This window comes from Nerophis lumbriciformis, linkage group LG12, assembly GCF_033978685.3.
Source record: "Nerophis lumbriciformis linkage group LG12, RoL_Nlum_v2.1, whole genome shotgun sequence".
Taxonomy (NCBI): domain Eukaryota; kingdom Metazoa; phylum Chordata; class Actinopteri; order Syngnathiformes; family Syngnathidae; genus Nerophis; species Nerophis lumbriciformis.
In genome coordinates, this window is record NC_084559.2 from 47,513,253 (window position 1) to 47,536,048 (window position 22,796).

General features: G+C 39.3%; 1 protein-coding gene across 3 annotated transcripts in view; it reads left to right on the forward strand.

Moving 5' to 3' along the window:
- edil3a (EGF-like repeats and discoidin I-like domains 3a) overlaps nucleotides 1-22,796 on the forward strand; it is a 315,932-nt gene that overhangs the window by 168,226 nt on the left and 124,910 nt on the right. For all 3 annotated transcript variants that reach the window (XM_061986658.2, XM_061986659.2, XM_061986660.2), the window contains 2 exons: nucleotides 2,024-2,137; nucleotides 21,965-22,146. In XM_061986658.2, the coding sequence (XP_061842642.1) occupies nucleotides 2,024-2,137; nucleotides 21,965-22,146 (296 nt within the window). The remainder of the gene's footprint in view (nucleotides 1-2,023; nucleotides 2,138-21,964; nucleotides 22,147-22,796) is intronic.

Here is a 22,796-nt window from a genome sequence, read left to right on the forward strand (position 1 = left end):
GTTTGAGAATCCCTGGAAGTGCTATTTTGTTTTGTCGTTGTTTAACTCTATGATGATGGCGAGTGTGGTGCTGTTATTTCTTTCTGCCATACAGTGTAGATAATGTTGCATCCTTTGATTGCTGTTAGGGCAACATTTGTTTAATCAGCACCCTGGCTTAAGACTTCCATGTAATGTGAAGCCCAGTCATAATCACATTGTTCCTGAGTGTGCTTTGCCCCAACTTCTCCACTCTACACATTCGTTTCAATATGATCTGATCCTTCTACCATTCTGCTTCTTTAAAGCATCCACTTGTTCTCCTAGCTCATTTCAGCAATTGTTTGCTCTTCCCTCATTTCCTTTGACATGACTGCAGGAAGATTTTGACTGCTTTTTGATTTCATTATTCACATTTTCAATCACGTACCCCCATATTTGTGAAACTCCTTGCAAAAATCAGACTCCTTTCTTTGGCCTCTCTTTTTGTACTTCTTACATGTCATGCCTTGTGTCCCTGCAACAACATTATTATGTCTCAGAGAGTACTTGGTTCTTGCTTCTAAGTTCCCCTCCTCCTGAAGGATGCTCAAGGCAGCAAAAGCCTGTTTTCTAGTAAACATAGTAACTTGCAAGTTCAGTCTTGTCATGCAGTCGTACCGTAAATTCTGGACTACTCTTTGAGCGCTGCGGTTTATGAAACGGTGCGGCTAATTTATGGATATTTCTTCGCTGACGGCCGTAATGCCGAAATTTGAAAACAAAACAAGCAAATACACTAAAAAAAAGGTTTGTTATTTTTTGTGCTGTTGTGGCATCCCTTAAACGAGTTCGATCAATGCAGGTGCTGCAGTGCCCTTTTGTTCAAAGCTTTCAACCGGAACTACAATTCCATTTTCTAAGTCGTCCATAGCGTTTTTACTCGTGTGGACTTATCATTAATCACTCCAAGCAACGTTTGTAAGTTTTCCAATATAACTAAAACAATCCGTCCCATGTGTGATGTCTGTAGTGTTTTCCTGCATATTTGTACGTGGTATGCAATGACGCTAGCATCTTTAGCATTATTTGCTAACACGTTTATGAGTTTCTGTGTTAATATTATTAACTTACAACGGCGTTCTTTTCGTATTGTTTCAGTTCCACAAATGTCTCCGTAAATTCAACAAAACGTCACCGTAGAGTTATTGAGTCTGTTTAGCATGATAATTATTTTTTTATTTCAAAAAGTATCTATTCCAACAGAAAAAGACCACATTTTGATGTAATTAATTTCAAACATTAGCAACAGTGTGTGAATAAATGGATTTTGATTATTTGGTCAACTGAATTACAGTAGACACAAGTACAATAAGTATGAAATCTGCATTCATTTTGATAAATATAACATTTAATAAATGTGCATTTTACTTGGTCACAGATTAAGAATACCAACAAAATGCTAGCCTTGTGCTTGTTTTCTTGAACTGTTCCAAGATTTCTTCTTGTAGTTTTCCTCCTGCATCCCATAATATTACTGCCATAGTGTTTTGTTGTTGTACATCCATTTGCGTGGTAGAGCTGCTGATGAAAAAGGTCATATTTTTAGGACTTTTGGGTTCAGTGATCACCTTTAATGGATTGGATTGCAACCCCCTCTAGGGGCTACTAAATCCGATTCCATGTGAGAGATCTAATTATGTAATTGGCTTTGACAAAAATGCCGAGTACAACTTACTCGGCAGTGGAAAAAACAGAGAAGGGAAGTTTAGTCATGCTGTTATTTTTTATTTGCAACTTCATCAGATTGCTCTTCATTGATGCAGAAGTCAATCATTTGAAAATAACAATTCAGATAAAACTCTGTTTAATACCCTCAATTTATGTAAATGTTATTAAATAAAACAAAAAACTTGAAGGGTAAAATAAATACATTAAAACAGGTCAATAATTAATAAAAATACACAGCCAATTAAATGGCTTTCTTTCTATTTTGTTTTTAAAAATTCCCACTTACCTGCTGCAATGAATGTATTTTATTGTATGTGTTTTTTTGTGTCCTCAGATATAAATGAATGTGAACGAGACCCGTGCAAGAACGGGGGCGTTTGCACTGATCTGGTTGCAAATTACTCCTGCGAATGCCCTGGGGAGTACATGGGCAGGAACTGTCAGCACAGTAAGTGTTTGTTTTATCTTTTAATGCTTCTTACCCAGCGACTTCCCTAATGTCTATAGGTCGGGGGTGTCCAAACTGTTTACATCGAGGGCTGCAAACGGAAAAATTGTAGGATGTCGGAGGCCACTTTGGTACAGTTTGATGACACCAATTCACGCAAATTTTAACCATTCACCGCAAATTATGCACGGCCTAGCAACTTTGTCCGATGAATGCAACTTTCCCGCACATGTTGCCCAATCAGCGTCATTTCCACCAATCAAATTTGTCTCTGTTTCTTGTGGACCAAGTAGGAACAGCAACATCCAACTTTTTATTGCTTAAACAGCAATACTCTCGTCCCCCTAGACCAGGGGTTCTTAACCTTTTTGACCTTGGGGCCCCCTCAAATATTAACACTGAATTAGTCATCTTACTCTTGATTTTAATGGTATTCAATAATTATATCTAACCTACTTACAGTTTAACAGGATAAACATTGTCAAATGATATGAAAGCATGTGTTGATTACAATGATTATTATCATAGGCTTTGGTCAGGCTGATTACAAAAATAAATACTAATCAAATATACTGCTAAAGAAGGGACGCAAAAAAAATGATTAAAAATAAATGTACCGTATTTTCCGGACCATAGGGCGCAACGGATTATAAGGCCCACTGCCAATGAGCGGGTCTATTCAGGTCTATTTTCATACAAAAGGTGTACAGGATTATAGGGCGTATTAAAGGAGTCATATAATTATTATTTTTTTTCTAATTTGAAAACATTACTTGTGATCTACATAACATGTATTGGTGGTTCTTTGGTCAAAATGTTGCATGGATGATGTTTTACAGATCATCTTCAAGCCGCTTTCTGCCAGTCGCTGTCTACTTGATACCAAAATCATAAAATTACATGTTGATTCAATGTTTTTGAAAAAAATAAACCCATAACATTGCAGCTCTGGCCACGACTTTTTTTAAAAGCTTTCGCAAATGCAGACTTTGTAATCACAAAAAAGCTTGCAGAATCCTGGAGGGAGTGATTTGGATGCTGGCGCAAATCCACATATGCTAAACCAGTGGTTCTCAACTTTTTCACCGAGTACCACCTCATAAAAACTTGTCTCTCCAAGTACCACCATAATGACCAGCATTTAAATACAGTACCGCAGTAGGCCTAAGTATTCATTAAAAATCAAGGCAGAGGTTTTATGTAACAAGTATATTTAATTTAATTATTTGTGGCCACTTTAACATTACACACTGTTTGAACAGTAACAGTGTGTTTGAATATAGGGAAAACAAACATTGTACTTTAATCTAGTGATTATTTGGTTTACCACTAGATAGAGCCCGCGGTTTGAGAATCACTGTGATAAGGTATCCTGACAAATATTGACATCTTCTCTTTGTGTTTTAGGTGACACTGCAATATCTAAGTATACAGTACAGGCCAAAAGTTTGGACACACCTTCTCATTCAATGCGTTTTCTTTATTTTCATGACTATTTACATTGTAGATTGTCACTAAAGGCATCACAACTATGAATGAACACATGTGGAGTTATGTACTTATGTACTTAGCTTCAAGCACACCTGTGAAGTGAAAACCAATTCAGGTGACTACTTCTTGAAGCTCATCGAGAGAATGCCAAGAGTGTGCAAAGCAATAATCAGAGCAAAGGGTGGCTATTTTGGAACTAAAATATAAAACATGTTTTCAATTATTTCCCTTTTTTTGTTAAGTACATAACTCCACAGGTATAAAGAAAACACATTGAATGAGAAGGTGTGTCCAAACTTTTGGCCTGCACTGTATATATCAACATTATAACATCATTTTATTTTTTAGATAATGCCGAGGGCCAATAAAATAGAGCCACATTCTAAAAATGGTGTTTAATGTTAGCATTCAGTGTGCACTGTGCTCTTTGAACCTAAACAAATGTGTTTCTTGGTACAGTGCATTAAGAACATGTTTAGAGGTAATACTCAAATTCTGCACATTAAACCCCCCCAAGAATAAAATCAATGCTTTTATATTAAAACATTTCAGTGCAGACTTTGTTGTACTAAAAGTGTTACCCATGGCTTTCTCGAGAAATGCTCAAGAGCTCAAAAGGGACTTTGTGTGTTTATTATGCCTTTCTGAGGAGAAACAGATTAGGATGAATGTTCCGGTGGACTCAGAGCCGTGAGCCTGCGCTGCGCCGCAACTCCAAATGTATTCATCTGCTTTTCTATCTTGCAGCGTGTCTACAGTACACAGAGAGGATCCCTGATGTATTTTTCAGGTGTCTCCTGCCCGTCTGGCGGAGAAGATATGCTTCTATTAGAATAAATGCAGCTTTCTTCAAGGGGTTTCATTTCACTTCTCTATCAGTCTCCCACCATTGATGTGGTCCAAACCTTACCTTTTGGTAGGAGCCCGCTGCAGCTTGAACATACTTTTTGTTCCGAAGAATGATTGTGTTTTATTTCACAGTATGTCATGAGGCTGATGACATCATCATCATGCCGGAAATTTTACTATTTCGTATTTTTAAAAGTAGGGCAACACCATCGATTATTTCAACAACACAAACTAGTACTAACAAGGCACACTTGAGATCAGGCCTGGGCAATTATTTTGACTCGGGGGCCACGTTGAGAGAAAACAATGTGTCTGGGGCCAAGGTGTATGTGTGTATAAATTATAATTGGGTCCCTTTTTGTCAGGAACACTAATACCAAAAGTCGCAATGTCTGATAGAGTTCTAAAAACAGACCACCTCAAAAAACAGTTTTTTACAGAATGGGACACCCAAAATGTACATGAAATAAAGAAAGTGGGATTTACAATATGAACTATGAACAATAAAACACTGAATATTAACAACATATGAACGTCACTCCTCTTTTACATCTTAGACCAGCTCCTCGATATACATATTTTACAATCAAGCAAAACACTACACAAATGTAAAAAATATGAATGCAAAGGATAATAAACACCTACAATATTATATATTTTCACGTATAAATTTGTTTCTGACACACGCGTTTGGGGCTGGCTGCTCTGCAAACAAACCCTGCCCACTCTGGTTTGTTCATGTCTGAGGTGCTGTGACGTAATAACTCAAATATCACTCAAAAGTACAGATTCCAACCATTGAAATACTTTCTATAGTTCAAGACTTACGGTCATTAAAAAAAACCCACTTCACATCATAATGGCGGCTACAGTTTTGACGTTAAAGGTCTAAAAAAAATTATGTCGAACGTCTGGTGGGCCGGATTGAACATCTTAACGGCCCGCATGTGGCCCGCGGGCCGTATTTTGCACAGGTCTGCTCTAGATAAAACATCTACCATAGGGAAGGGATTCATATGTCCCCATACCTGGGTGGATCTCGCGTGAGAAGAAGAAGGGGGGTTAATAATTTTGCAATGCAGTCTTCGGAAAATGATGGAAAGTGCCACTCTACATCGCAACCGACGCCGTGGTCAAAGTTGGAATTGCCACGAAACACATTTTAAGATATTCAACACTCTACTGCTGTCTGGCGGCGAAAGTGTTTCATGTGTCAGGTAAACCGTGAGGAATTGGGCCTTATGAATCCCATTCCGACTGTAAATGTAGCGGCCAAAAAATAAACAGTATTTCCCCATTATCTATTAGTGGTAAGAAGAGCGTCGCCAGGGATGTTGTGACTTCCTCCTATATTTGCGTAATTGGCTGTGACGGATGCATTTTTTTCAAAAACAAATCTGTATTACAAACCCCGTTTCCATATGAGTTGGGAAATTGTGTTAGATGTAAATACAAACGGAATACATCCATCCATCCATCCATCCATTTTCTACCGCTTATTCCCTTTGGGGTCGCGGGGGGCGCTGGAGCCTATCTCAGCTACAATCGGGCGGAAGGCGGGGTACACCCTGGACAAGTCGCCACCTCATCGCAGGGCCAACACAGATAGACAGACAACATTCACACTCACATTCACACACTAGGGCCAATTTAGTGTTGCCAATCAACTTATCCCCAGGTGCATGTCTTTGGAAGTGGGAGGAAGCCGGAGTACCCGGAGGGAACCCACGCAGTCACGGGGAGAACATGCAAACTCCACACAGAAAGATCCCGAGCCCGGGATTGAACCCAAGACTACTCAGGACCTTCGTATTGTGAGGCAGATGCACTAACCCCTCTGCCACCGTGAAGCCCTAAACGGAATACAATGATTTGCAAATGATTTTCAAGCCATATTCAGTTGAATATGCTACAAAGACAACATATTTGATGTTCAAACTGATAATTTTTTTTTTTTTGCAAATAATCATTAACTTTAGAATTTGATGCCAGCAACACGTGACAAAGAAGTTGGGAAAGGCAATAAATACTGATAAAGTTGAGGAAAGCCACAGGTGAACAGGCAAATTGGGAACAGGTGGGTGCCATGATTGGGTATAAAAGTAGATTCCATGAAATTGTCATTCACAAACAAGGATGGGGCGAGGGTCACCACTTTGTCAACAAATGCGTGAGCAAATTGTTGAACAGTTTAAGAAAAACCTTTCTCAACCAGCTATTGCAAGGAATTTAGGGATTTCACCATCTACAGTCCGTAATATCATCAAAGGGTTCAGAGAATTTGGGAAAAATCACTGCACATAAGCAGCTAAGCCCGTGACCTTCGATCCCTCAGGCTGTACTGCATAAACAAGCAACATCAGTGTGTAAAGGATATCAGGAACACTTCAGAAACCCACTGTCAGTAACAACAGTTGATCGCTACAGCTTTAAGTGCAAGTTAAAACTCTCCTATGCAAGTCGAAAACCGTTTATCAACAACACCCAGAAACGCTGTCAGCTTCGCTGGGCCTGAGCTCATCTAAGATGGACTGATACAAAGTGGAAAAGTGTTCTATGGTCTGACGAATCCACATTTCAAATTGTTTTTGGAAAATGTGGACGTCGTGTCCTCCGGACCAAAAAGGAAAAGAACCATCCGGATTGTTATAGGCGCAAAGTTGAAAAGATAGCATCTGTGATGGTATGGGGGTGTATTAGTGCCCAAGACATGGGTAACTTACACATCTGTGAAGGCGCCATTAATGCTGAAAGGTACATACAGGTTTTGGAGCAACATATGTTGCCATCCAAGCAACTTTACCATAGACGCCCCTGCTTATTTCAGCAAGACAATGCCAAGCCATGTGTTACATCAACGTGGCTTCATAGTAAAAGAGTGCAGGTACTAGACTGGCCTGCCTGTAGTCCAGACCTGTCTCCCATTGAAAATGTGTGGTGCATTATGAAGCCTAAAATAGCACAACGGAGACCCCCGGACTGTTGAACAACTTAAGCTGTACATCAAGCAAGAATGGGAAAGAATTCCACCTGAGAAGCTTCAAAAATGTGTCTCCTCAGTTCCCAAACGTTTACTGAGTGTTGTTAAAAGGAAAGGCCATGTAACACAGTGGTGAACATGCCCTTTCCCAACTACTTTGGCACGTGTTGTGGCCATGAAATTCTAAGTTAATTATTTTTTGCAAAAAAGTTTATGAGTTTGAACATCAAATATGTTGTCTTTGTAGTGCATTCAATTGAATATGGGTTGAAAAGGATTTGCAAATCATTGTATTCCGTTTATATTTACATCTGACACAATTTCCCAACTCATATGGAAACGGGGTTTGTAGTTGTATAAACAAATATATTTTTTCACATGATATCATTTTGCTGTATTTTTCAATTGTTGCTTATTTTATTACTACAATGTAACCCCTCTGGTTTATTTACATATATATTATTGTACTCTTCTTGAGTTGGAATTGAGTTATACAACTATGTAAACAGTCCTTTCAATTAGAGATGAAGAACTTCCAACTTGAGGTTGTTTATTGTGGAAGTTACTGTAAAATTAAGTACAAAAGAAAGCATATTAATGTGCACACAAAGTGAGGAATCAACAATACAGTTGGTGTAAACTGAAAAAAGAAATGCAATTATACAAGATAAAGGTTGACACTTATGCCCAGTGTTTGGAAAACTACTTTTTAAAAAGTCAAGTGCATTATATTTATATTGTGCTTTTTCTCTAGAGACTCAAGGTGCTTTACATAATGAAACCCATTATCTTCATCTTTAAGCTACATTTAAATCAGTGTTGGTGGCACTGGAAAAAGGGGGGTAAAGTGTCTCGCTCAAGGACACAAAGGCTGTGACTAAGATGGCGGAAACGGGAATTGAACCTAGAACCTTTAAGTTGCTGGCACGATGCCCCAAAAATAAACACTGGTTACTTTGCCAAAAAAGCAATTTACAGAAAGTTACGTCAACTCTGTTGAATCTTTTCACTGGATTTTGTTAGCTCGAGTTAATAAAGAGATTACATGTGTTTCGATGGCTGTAGTCTCCCTGTCCACAATCAGGGTATTGTAGGACTGCAAGCTTGTAGGGTTGTACGGTATACCGGTACTATTAAAGTACTGCGATACTAATTGATTGAAATCGGTGCCTTTGAAAAGTACCGGTACCGTTCTTTCATCTCGGCGGTGACTACAGAGCCGAGGCGCATGATGTTGAGTGTGTCAAAACGCACACACAAAGTGCATACAAGCAATAACATCGTGGAGAGGAAGAATGGCAAAAGAACTATAATTCTACTGGTTAATAAAGAGTGTGCGTGAAAGGCAATATGGAAGTATTTGGGCTTCAAAACCAAGGATAAAGGTGACGCTTTAAACAAGGAAGCGCCGCGCTTCAAGTGTTGCTTTAAAATGCGCCTCGCCAAATGTGGCGATTTGTATTACCACCTTTGCTTCAAAGTTAAGTAAACATGCACAAGAAGTTTAAAGAGTGACAGGTAATAATTAGGGGTGTGGAAAAAAATGGATTCAAATTCGAATCGCGATTCTCACGTGTGATTCAGAATCGATTCTCATTTTGAAAAAATCGATTTTTTTTATTTGTATTTATTTATTTTTTGTAAATTTTATTTATTGATTTATTTATTTTAATTAATCAATCCAACAAAGCAATACCATAACAATGCAATCCAATTCCAAAACCAAACCCGACCCGGCAACACTCAGAACTGCGATAAACAGTTCAGAGGAGACACAAACACCACACAGAACAGACCAAAAGTAGTGAAACAAAAATGAATATTATCAACAACAGTATCAATATTAGTTACAACTTCAACATAGCGGTGATTAAAAATCCCTCATTGACATTATCATTAGACATTTATAAAAAAGAACAATAGTGTCACAGTGGCTTACACTTGCATCGCATCTCATAAGCTTGACGACACACTGTGTCCAATATTTTCACAAAGATAAAATAAGTCATATTTTTGGTTCATTTTATAGTTACAACAAATATACATTATTGCAATCAGTTGAGAAAACATTGTCCTTTACACAGTCGTGGAATTAACACATTATTATGCCTTATTTGGACAACCAGGTATGGTGAAGATAAGGTACTTTTTAAAAAAATTATTAAAATAAGATAAATAAATGAAAAACATTTTCTTGAATAAAAAAGAAAGTAAAGCAATATAAAAACAGTTACATAGAAACTAGTAATGAATGAAAATGAGTCAAATGAAGTGTTAAAGGTTAGTACTATTAGTGGACCAATCATGTGTGCTTACGGACTGTATCCCTTGCAGACTGTATTGATATATATTGATATATAATGTAGGAACCACAATATTAATAACAGAAGGAAACAACCCTTTTGTGTGAATGAGTGTAAATGGGGGAGGGAGGTTTTTTGGCTTGGTGCACTAATGGTAAGTGTATCTTGTGATTTTTGATTGAATAAAAAAACAAAAAACAAAAAAAAAACATACCGATAATTTCCGATATTACATTTTAACGCATTTATCGGCATCTCTAGTTAAAACATTTCAAAATGGCTGCCAATGGATGCATGATCATATGCAGGTGTGTGTCATCCAGGCCAATGTGTCACATGTCGAATCCTTTGTTGTTACCTGCTGCCTGGGTGATCGTTATTTGTCCTTATATCATCTGCTGCATGCTCATTAGTATTGTTGGGTTCATTTGTTTAGGGCTGTAGGTAGGGGCTTGTGGGAGATGGATTCAGCTGTCACAGCCCGGTGGTGCTGCTGTTAGTGATGGTTCCTGTCGCCCGGCTGATGTATGCTCAGGGGCCGGCAGGCCAAGGCTCAGGGTCTGGCTGCCTTTGCTGCTCTGATAGACGACTGGCCGGCAGCTCATTAAGCGTGGCCGCTCAGGTCTGTAAGGTGAGGAGGACCAGTCAGCAATGGCTGCATGCAAAATCATGATTCAATGCAGGATAGTTGCACTTGAAACTTGCATCCCAACTCCCTGAGCAAGGTACTGATTCCCCAAGTCCGGATGTATAACGCGTGAAAGAATCAGAATCAGAATCAGAATCGTTTTATTGCCATTGTTTGAGAACGGGTTCACAAACTAGGAATTTTTCTTGGTGCAATGGTGCAACATAAAACACATATAACACAGATTTGGTAATAACAAGAGCTGTAACTGAGCTATCAGATCTTGTTATAGACTTAGAAGGAATTCAAAGGAGCTACTGTTAGGAGTTATTGTTCATGTGCCTGATGGCCGAGGGGAAAAAAACTGTTCAGGTGGCGGGAGGTGTGGGTCTGGATGGACCGTAGTCTCCCGCCTGAGGGGAGAGAGGAGAATAGTTTGTGTCCAGGGTGAGAAGAGTCAGCTGTGACGCCTCCTGGTCCTGGAGGAGAACAAGTCCTGGAGGGATGGGAGCTTGCAGCCAATCACCTTCTCAGAGCTACAGGAGTTAATTATTTATCATATGGAACAATAATAATTAGTGGAGCTCACATGCAGTGGAACCTTAATTTACAGGGTTCGTAAATAGAAAAGTTTGAATGCACATTTCTTCATAAAACAACAATGTAAACATGAATAATGGATTCCAGCCTGGACTGAAGTTCATATTTAGTAAACGCTTGTACACTTTGAACACATCATAAAATGCAAAACAGTAATGTGCATAAAATAAACATAACAATGGGGTGATAGTGGTCACCGACCTTTTTGAGCCCAAGATCCCTGGTCTCAGCCAAATATTAAAAGAAGATCTACCAATGCATCAGCTACTCTTTTAAAAGCGCTGAAAAGTTGGCTGCGATGCTGATCAAGAGAGAACTCTTGGGGATACATGGACAATGGACCACTGCAGCGAAGTGGAGACTGTGGACTATAATACTGCAGCGTGTACAATAGAGCCAAGCAAGGCCTTGGTCACTAGCTGTCATGTCTGTGTGATCATGTTTTGTTTTGGTTATGTTCAGGTTTGGTTTTTGGACTCTTTGTGCAACCTTGTTTGTTTTGTCACCAAAGCAACCAATTAGTTTTCACCTGTCCTCATGTCACGCACCTGTCTCACGCTTTGCACTCGCGCACCTGTCACTAATCATGTCACTGCTATTTAAGCCTGTATTTTTCTGTTGATCGTCCTGGTGACATTATCCTTTCTACCTCTGCTACCTTTCATTCCAAGCCATTGTTCCCTGCACCTTTTTTCAGGCCACAGTAAGTGTTGTATATTTCATGTTTATAGTTTTTGCCTTTGTGCAAGTTTTTGTTTCATTAGCCAAGTTTTTGTATTTCCGCCTTGTGCGCGCTTTTCGTTTGTTCTTTTTGTTAGTGTAAAAATAAACATGTCCTTACCTTCACGCCTTGCCCGCGGCAACTTTCCTTTGCATTCCGGGAAAACACAATAGCTATTATGTTGTTTTTTTTTCTAGTTTGACAGGGAATAATGTCCAATATTGCAACAAATATGATGTTAATTTTCTTTATATTTAACTTATTTGGTCAAAATCCAAATAAATCTTTAAATATCTGCTTAACTTATGATTTCAAAGCAAGTTATCCATCAAATTGTACACTATAAAAATGACCAATAGATTTTACTGTAACGTTTAGGGAGTTTTTTACAGCATATATTTATTTATATTTATGTATATATATTTATATGTATTTATTTATTTTATATATATATATATTTATATATTATTTATATATATTTATTTATTTATATTTGCACCGTATTGCTTTTTTATCCTGCACTACCATGAGCTTTTGTAACGGAATTTTGTTCTTATCTGTGCTGTAAAGTTCAAATTTGAATGACAATAAAAAGGAAGTCTAAGTCTAAGACCCACAAACACTGGCTGAGTAATCTGAGTAGTCTAAATATTACTGGAAGTTGAAAAAAACAACAACCAATGTTTGTTTTTTTACAGTAAAATTATGTCGACTGAGCTGTCAGTGTTGGTTTTTTTTGTTTTGTTTTGTACTGTAAAATCCATGTTGCTGATTTTATGGAAACACATTTTATTATGGTAAAAAAAATCTTGCAGCTGAGTTGCCAAAATAAAATTAAACAGCAGTTCTGTATTTCTATTAAAATAATAATATTAAAAAAACAAAACAAATATTTTACAGTAAAAGTCTGGCAACTAAGCTGCCAGTGGTAAAATCCACAGATTTGTTTTTACTCTTTCCGTAAAAATGTTTTTAAATATTTAAATTCATAGGCAAATGTATTAATTATTTACTGTTACGTGCGGCCCTTTAATGGCAGCCATGACTGCGATGTGGCCCTCAATGAAAACAAGTTTGACACCCCTGGTCTGGAACTATTGAGTCACTCAAACACACACACGAAAGAAAGGTCTTCTGAGGTGAGAGGGACTGATGATGTCACAGTTTTTTTCTGTTAACATGCACACATGCTATCCATTTCTCCCCACGTCTCCACTCAGTCCCCTCTGACAATTCTGAGACATCGCTGACTTCATGTTGCTGCAGAAAGTCTTTGTTTTAGCAGCTGGACAAGATATGCTCGAGTTGTTTTCATTGGGTCGTTCTTCCTTAACCACCTCCTCCTCCGGTGAATTTGTCTCCAAGCTGTAAGCACTAGCAGTTCTGTCTTGGGATGCAAGTGTGATTTGTCTGGGTGTGTCAGTGCTGTAAATGAAATCTGTCAACAGAATCACACCCCGGCAAAGACCACAACCCCTTGCGTCAAGGCGGCAGTAGCTCACTCTTAACGACTTGGGCTTTAGAACCCTGCTGTAAACAAACATTTGCAAGTGCCTTATTTTGCAGACTAAAATCCTTTAATTTTCTCAAAAATCGACAGTTCTTCTTACAACCGGGTGCGCCTAATGTACGGCATAATTCTGGTTGTGCTTACTGACCTCGAAGCAATTTTATTTGGTACATGGAGTAATAATAAGTGTGTCCAGTAGATGGCAGTCATACATACGAGATACGTGTAGACTGGACTATGATTCAGGCAAACAACATCGAAACTTTAAATGTTCCATTGAGGATATAGAACATTACACAGGGCGCTCAAAAATATGTCAAAATGTTTTTTAGTACAATGTCGGTAAACTATGAAGCCGCACCGCTTGATGGATTGTCGGCGCATTAAACATACAAGTGTTATTATGGTGTGTGTATAAGGACCGCAAAATGGCACCTATTAGCGGACATATTACCTGGCGTTTTTATTCGCTATATTATGCAAAACCAACTTTTCTTACCTTCTGGTACCTGCTGATGTGTATTTGGGATCTGCATAAGTCCTGAAAATGTGTGCGCTTCCGCCATTGTAGTCCGTGCCGACAGCGTAGTCATAATCTTCTTATTTTTCTCTATCTTGTTATGTGACATTCATTTTCCGCTGTTGCCATTTCTAATATAAAGTAGTGTAAAGTTCTTACTTATATCTGTCAGTAGACTAGCTATCAAAGCGCTAAAAACTGTAGTGGGTTTACATAATTCACCCACGGAACTAGTTATTAGAGGGTTCCGGTCGGACGGTTAATCACGGGACACATGTCCGGCGTTGAAGTGAAGTGAAGTGAATTATATTTATATAGCGCTTTTCTCTAGTGACTCAAAGCGCTTTACATAGTGAAAACCCAATATCTAAGTTACATTTAAACCAGTGTGGGTGGCACTGGGAGCAGGTGGGTAAAGTGTCTTGCCCAAGGACACAACGGCAGTGACTAGGATGGCGGAAGCGGGGATCGAACCTGCAACCCTCAAGTTGATGGCACGGCCACTCTACCAACCGAGCTATACCGCCCCGTTGTTGCTGCACTAGTGAGCCATGGATGAGGAGATGCTGCTCCGTTATTGATTTCAGTAAAGTCTGAACGTCATTAAAACCGTTAGCTCCATCTTTTGACACTTCTTCCACCCCCGTCCTTGCACGCTACACCGCTACAACAAAGATGACGGGGAGAAGACGCTGTCGAAAGTGAGCCACGTAGGTAAAACTGCCCACAAAACGGCGCATCCTGAAGAGACGCTCAGAAAGCTACTTGAAGATGGTCTGTAAAACATAATCTATGCAACATTTTGACCAAAGAACCACCATTACCGTATTTTTCGGACTATAAGTCGCAGTTTTTTTCATAGTTTGGCCGGGAGTGCGACTTATACTCAGGAGCGACTAATGTGTGAAATTATTAACACATTACCGTAAAATATCAAATATAATTATTTAGCTAATTCACGTAAGAGACTAGACGTATAATATTTCATGGGATTTAGCGATTAGGAGTGACAGATTGTATAGCATGTTCTATATGTTATAGTTATTTGAATGACTCTTACCATAATATGTTACGTTAACATACCAGTTGGTTATTTATGCCTCATATAACGTACACTTATTCAGCCTGTTGTTCACTATTCTGTATTTATTTTAAATTGCCTTTCAAATGTCTATTCTTGGTGTTGGGTTTTATCAAAAAAATTCCCCAAAAAATGCGACTTATACTCCAGTGCGACTTATACTCCGAAAAATACGGTACATGTTATGTAAAAAATCATAATATGACCCTTTAATGCGCCTTTTGTATGAAAATAGACCTGAATAGACCCGCTCATCGGCAGTGCGCCTTTTAATTCGGTGCAAAAAATACGGTAGTTGTTCGAGAGTTGCTGGTAGTCGGAATCCCAACTACTGTCGAGATACCCTTGAGCAAGGCACCAGACCCCAGCGCATCATCACTCTGACTCCTTGCCTGACTGCATGTGTGCGGTCTGCCTCTGTGTGGTGTGCAACACAAATGCAGAGTGTATATTTAATTGTCTTTTCAGGGATTCTATTTCCATCCATCCATTTTCACATGCTTGTCCCTTTTGGAGTTGTGGGGGGGTGCTTGAGCCTATCTCAGCTGCATTCGGGCTTGAGTATGATAAATGCATAAACATATCACATAATCCTCTCACTGTTTGTTTGCATGCTTCAAGAGAGCTTTGCCTGCCTACTAATGTAGTGTATGCATATGTACATTGAAAAATATATTGACCCCGCTGTTGTCTTTAGCTCACAAATGAGACAATTTCAATGTGTTGCCTCTAACCTTTTGAACTTAGATGTCTATATTGTTTTATGTGAAACAAGGAGGAAAACGAGCTTCTCAGAAAGGAAACATCAATACTTTTTTCACTCCATTCACTTTAATAGTGTGTAGGCCACCGGGTCTTTAAAAGCGCTGAAAAGTTGGCTGCGATGCTGATAAAGAGAGAACTCTTGGGGATACATGGAAAATGGACCGCTGCAGCGAAGTGGAGACTGCGGACTATAATACTGCAGCGTGTACTATAGAGCCAAGCAAGGCCTTGGTCACTAGCCAGGTGTGCATGGACAACATTTACAGGTAAAAGCCAGTAAATTAGAATATTTTGAAAAACTTGATTTATTTCAGTAATTGCATTCAAAAGGTGTAACTTGTACATTATATTTATTCATTGCACACAGACTGATGCATTCAAATGTTTATTTCATTTAATTTTGATGATTTGAAGTGGCAACAAATGAAAATCCAAAATTCCGTGTGTCACAAAATTTGAATATTACTTAAGGCTAATACAAAAAAGGGATTTTTAGAAATGTTGGCCAACTGAAAAGTATGAAAATGAAAAATATGAGCATGTACAATACTCAATACTTGGTTGGAGCTCCTTTTGCCTCAATTACTGCGTTAATGCGGCGTGGCATGGAGTCGATGAGTTTCTGGCACTGCTCAGGTGTTATGAGAGCCCAGGTTGCTCTGATAGTGGCCTTCAACTCTTCTGCGTTTTTGGGTCTGGCATTCTGCATCTTCCTTTTCACAATACCCCACAGATTTTCTATGGGGCTAAGGTCAGGGGAGTTGGCGGGCCAATTTAGAACAGAAATACCATGGTCCCTAAACCAGGCACGGGTAGATTTTGCGCTGTGTGCAGGCGCCAAGTCCTGTTGGAACTTGAAATCTCCATCTCCATAGAGCAGGTCAGCAGCAGGAAGCATGAAGTGCTCTAAAACTTGCTGGTAGACGGCTGCGTTGACCCTGGATCTCAGGAAACAGAGTGGACCGACACCAGCAGATGACATGGCACCCCAAACCATCACTGATGGTGGAAACTTTACACTAGACTTCAGGCAACGTGGATCCTGTGCCTCTCCTGTCTTCCTCCAGACTCTGGGACCTCGATTTCCAAAGGAAATGCAAAATTTGCATGGTTGGGTGATGGTTTGGGGTGCCATGTCATCTGCTGGTGTCGGTCCACTCTGTTTCCTGAGATCCAGGGTCAACGCAGCCGTCTACCAGCAAGTTTTAGAGCACTTCATGCTTCCTGCTGCTGACCTGCTCTATGGAGATGGAGATTTCAAGTTCCAACAGGACTTGGCGCCTGCACACAGCGCAAAATCTACCCGTGCCTGGTTTACGGACCATGGTATTTCTGTTCTAAATTGGCCCGCCAACTCCCCTGACCTTGGCCCCATAGAAAATCTGTGGGGTATTGTGAAAAGGAAGATGCAGAATGCCAGACCCAAAAACGCAGAAGAGTTGAAGGCCACTATCAGAGCAACCTGGGCTCTCATAACACCTGAGCAGTGCCAGAAACTCATCGACTCCATGCCACGCCGCATTAACGCAGTAATTGAGGCAAAAGGAGCTCCAACCAAGTATTGAGTATTGTACATGCTCATATTTTTCATTTTCATACTTTTCAGTTGGCCAACATTTCTAAAAATCCCTTTTTTGTATTAGCCTTAAGTAATATTCTAATTTTGTGACACACGGAATTTTGGATTTTCATTTGTTGCCACTTCAAATCATCAAAATTAAATGAAATAAACATTTGAATGCATCAGTCTGTGTGCAATGAATAAATATAATGTACAAGTTACACCTTTTGAATGCAATTACTGAAATAAATCAAGTTTTTCAAAATATTCTAAAATTTACTGGCTTTTAGCTGTATGTAATCTGATCATTATTCGGATTAGAGTGTTACTGTGTAAATGGTAAATGGGTTGTACTTGTATAGCGCTTTTCTACCTTTTTTTTTAAGGAACTCAAAGCGCTTTGACACTATTTCCACATTCACCCATTCAGACACACACATTCACACATTAGGGTCCATTGTACATGGACCCTGAAAAAATAGATCTGATTATAGGGTGCATTTTCACGCATCACACCTTAAATGGGAATACTTTGACATGCGCAGAACCTAACATGAACAGAAAGGCATGTTATTATTTGTGCTATGGCGCCAGCTTTTCAACGAGTTTGCTCACTGTAGTGACTTACACTGTAAAAAAAAACCATGGATTTGTGCATTTCTGCTTGTCCGACGACGTCACGGTATTTGTTTATAATTTTTTATATCCGTTCACTACTTTTGTTTTACCTCTCTTTTTGAAATGGATCTATTCTGTGCCATTTATGTACGGGCTGCAGCACGTCTTCATGGTACACATTCTGTGTATGTGTTTGAGGCTAGCAGTTAGTACTTGTGGTAGCTTTGATGTTGTGAATAAAACAGCTCGTTAAGACAACAACTGGATCCCTTATTTTATTGTTACATCAACACATGACACTCCAGACCATACTTTTGTTTTTGCTAGTCTCGTTTTAAAGCAACAAACTAAACAACATATAACGCTACGTCTGTGTACATGGGAGACGGCAGCAAGACAATCACTTCATTCCGAGACTGTTAAATTTAGTCCCCCTCCACCACCAAAGTATAGCTGACATCAAAGACATGGGAAGTAAGGATAGTTCTAACTCAAATTTCAGAAGATGTGTTTTCATGTGCTACGATCCGAATGACTTTCGACATAAACAACATGTCTCGATAAGAATTAAATTTTGATCCGAATGTGTGTAAATGGGTCAGAATATAGCGAATGGTGTTCTTCTATGAAACACTTTTATTCCAGTTAGTCTTGTAATCTGATTAAATGTGTCCATGTGCACATAGCTATTGAGTGACTATCAGTGGGTATTGGATATTGACTGGTAGGCCTGCGCAATTTTAAAGAAAAAACTAATTGCGATTTTTCTCTCCAAAATGTGGATTGCAATAGGATTTGCAATATTTATATTGGATAGTGTGAATGCATAAAACTGCATACATAACGAGTGAAGGGAGACATGTGACTTTAAGACTGTCAATCAACGTATTCTTGTCTCAAGGTGGCATATATTCAAACAATATGCAGTAACCTACTATATTCTGCTGCATTTTAAATATTTGGCTTTGTACATACCAACAGACTCAAAACTGTTGTCTACTTTATGCTCCTAAAATGAAGGAATAACCGATAAAATCAATACAGTGTTTATAATGTTTCATAATATATCATCATAATGCTAGTAACCATTTAAAAGGATATACAATTTTATTTCTCATTTCTGTTACTTTGTTTTTACTTTTTTTTTTTTTTACATTGTATCGGTGGAAGAGGAGTTAGTGCATCTGCCTCACAATACGAAGGTCCTGAGTAGTCTTGGGTTCAATCCCGGGCTCGGGATCTTTCTGTGTGCAGTTTGCATGTTCTCCCCGTGACTGCGTGGGTTCCCTCCGGGTACTCCGGCTTCCTCCCACTTCCAAAGACATGCACCTGGGGATAGGTTAATTGGCAACACTAAATTGGCCCTAGTGTGTGAATGTTGTCTGTCTATCTGTGTTGGCCCTGCGATGAGGTGGCGACTTGTCCAGGGTGTACCCGGCCTTCCGCCCGATTGTAGCTGAGATAGGCTCCAGCGCCCCCCGCGACCCCAAAAGGGAATAAGCGGTAAAAAATGGATGGATGGATGGATCCTTAATAAATAATTAAACAAACAAAAATAAAATAAAATGAACTCTCATTTCTGTAGGCAAAAATTGTACGTCAATAAATATTGAACATCGCAAAGGGCATTTTTGTCCCACTATGTTGTCTTTTTTTTGTGTTGCCTTCACGTGATTCACAGCATTCCCTCTCGTTTGTCCGTGCTGATGGGCTCATATTGCCTATCCGGGTCGAGGCTTAAAGAGACATTTGATTTTGTAATCATATTCTTTCCTCCCCATTTATGTTACTTTGCGGAACCGCTCACTAGTGAGTGGCGAAGTGCGAGGCTGTCTTTCCTTGCTTCCTGTGTGTGTAAGCAAGCGGTCTTGCTCTCCGCCCACCGAGACAAAAATTGGGGATTACTGACAAGTTACTTCTACTGTTCAGGTGCTGAGAGCAATGCAGAGAGTGATACCTCTTTCTCCCTGTTTGAAACGGGAGACTAAGAAAACAAACACACATGGAATTAGCAAATTATTGATGTATTTTGTCTTCATTTTTATTTATTTGATTGATTGATTGATTTATCAGCCCTGGCCAAGTCACCATTAAAACACTTTCCAAGGATTTAGTGGCATTTGTTTATAGCAAACTAGCTGCCTCCACTGCGGCACACACAAACTTGCTGTTTCCTTAAACCATCATTTATTAATGCATTTTAGGCAACACAAAGTCTGGCGCATGCGCACTAGTGTGGCGGGCTAACTACACAGACTTTGCTCCGGAGATTTCCCCTTGGAGTAAACGGAGCCAATCGCTTGGTTTAACGTAATTTTCCCTCGCTTCCCGGCGTGCGTTTAAGACTGCACTGCTGTGTTTAGATGGAGACAGGTGTGGACAATATTGGAGACAGACACACTTATCCCCACACTAAAGCTATACAGCGAAGGAGAAAACGATTTGATGTTGCTTTTATTTTCTCAATACAGCGTCCATCAGCTGCTGTGACTGAGAGTTAATAACGTGAGGAAACATGCAGTTGTTTATAAAGTCTTTACTTTGTTGACTGGGATGTTCATGCGTCCTTTATTTAAATGCAAACTGTATCAGTGTTCAAATAAAATCAATACTAGGTCAAATGTTTTGTTATCCCATCGAATTGAACGCTGGCTGTGAAAATTGTGTATTCGATTGTGAGAGGTGCCACTCTTTATTTTTGTTGATCAAACTGTTGCACTGAACTACAAGGAGGCGTTGTTGGAGAAGAACAAGGCTTGTTTATTAGACTTCATCTTCATTAGCCAAACTGCTTTGAGTTTTATATTAATATCAAAAAGTAAATGCCATGTGTTTTTTACATTTCTTGTTTTTTTTCCATGTCACAAAGGTATTACTTCAAACCATTCATGTGACACATCATTTTGTTAATGCTTTATTGTGTATAGTTAATTTCCATACGACATATTTCTTCTCAAACTCTTAATGGATCTGTACCGATACAGCATCGACATGTACATATAAATGTACATAACTTAAAAACATAAATAAGTAATTCGAAAAATACCTCCTTCTATCAAAATGTAAAAATATAGGCATCATGTATTGACAACAAGCTGACAAATTGTTATTAATAATGAATAAAAAACGGTTTATTTATATATATATATATATATATATCCATCCATCCATCCATTTTCTACCGCTTATTCCCTTTGGGGTTGCGGTGGGCGCTGGAGCCTATCTCAGCTACAATCAGGCGGAAGGCGGGGTACACCCTGGACAAGTCGCCACCTCATCGCAGGGCTATATATATATATATATATATATATAGATAGATAGATAGGTAGGTAGGTATATATATATATATATATATATATATATATATATATATATATATATATATAAATATGCATGCATGCATGCCTTGGTGCCCTAAAATATGAGCCCTCCTTCATTTAAGGCAACACTTGCCTTGGCCTTAAAAAGTTAAAATCCGAGGCCTGTGGCTGTCACTGAAATGCCGCCTCATGCAGTTTTTTCTCGCACTATCGATGCTAATTCAATGTCAACTAATCATGCAGCTGTATTAACTGGGCACACGTAGAACCCTGGCAGCACAGGTAGTAGAAATAGTACCTGAAAGTCCATACTATTGTCAACTTAAGTGGAAAATTAATCGATTTTCCATCGCCTAGGATGGTAATGGACTTGCTATTTTTATCTGTAACCCTATGTGAAATTTATGTAATTGTCAATTGGTGGGTTGTGACCCAAAAGTTTGCTGCAGACCAGTTCTCGGTGGTTGTGGACATTTGCTCGTCAAAAAAAGATGTACAGTACTGCAAATCCAACTGCAAGTTTATGTTGATATTCAGAGGCTGTTGACAAAATATTGGATTCTGCGTACCTCGTACCTTATTTCCGGCTACTTTGATATTTACCTTCATTGCTATAAATGTGCTCTGAAATGAACTTTGTAAAGATGTAAGGCTCGCAGTTGTGACCTGACAATCTCTCAAACACCAGCCATGAGTTGAAGGTGCAAATTGAGCATACAGGAAAAAATGGGAGAAATGCTTCACCACGCATGTGTGTTCGCAAATTGGGTGGATTGTCTGGTGTGTTTCCAAGATCAACATTTGTTTTTCATGCAGTTGCACATATTGTATTTTTAAGAGCTGGAACATGACAGCATGCTCCTCTGCGTCTTTTGCTCAGAATGCTCTGGACCACTGGGCATGGAAGGCGGCATAATCTCCAACCAGCAGATAACAGCCTCCTCCACCCACCGGGCTCTGTTTGGCTTGCAGAAGTGGTACCCGTACTTCGCACGCCTCAACAGAAAAGGTCTGGTCAATGCGTGGACTGCAGCTGAGAATGACAGATGGCCATGGATTCAGGTAAATACACTGGGCACCTGACACACAGAAAGCCAAGTCGAGACAATTTATTTAAGGGGAACTGCACTTTTTGGGGGTCATTTTGGCTTATCATTAACAATCCTTATGTAAGAGAAGCACGCATGAATAGTAAATCAATGCGATTAAAAGTCTGCTTACAATGGAGCCAATGGTAACTGCTGTCATTAGGATGCCGACTGCTAGAATGTTAATCTAAATGTGTAGTAATCCTCCAGAAAAAAAGGGGGGGTTGAAACCAAATACAATTTTTGTGTCTTTCATGCCATTTCTGGGTCTAAATTGGACGCCAAAGTGTACCAACTTGTCAGTTTATGTCGTCATCCTTCTACTATCCAGGTAATAGGCATTATTTATGATCGAGAATAAACTTTCGAGCTCCGATGCGTGAAAGCAGTCATAATGTCAATACAGCCAGCACAAGCTTATTGAGGAAAGAGACGGCAGATCAACTGGTCTAAAAGGGGGGTCTATTTAAATTATACAAATGAGTTTTAAGATGGGACTTAAATGCTTCTACTGAGGTAGCATCTCTATCTGTTACCGGTAGGGCATTCCAGAGTACTGGAGCCCGAATAGAAAACGCTCTATGGCCCGAAGACTTTTTTGGGGCTCTGGGAATCGCTAATACT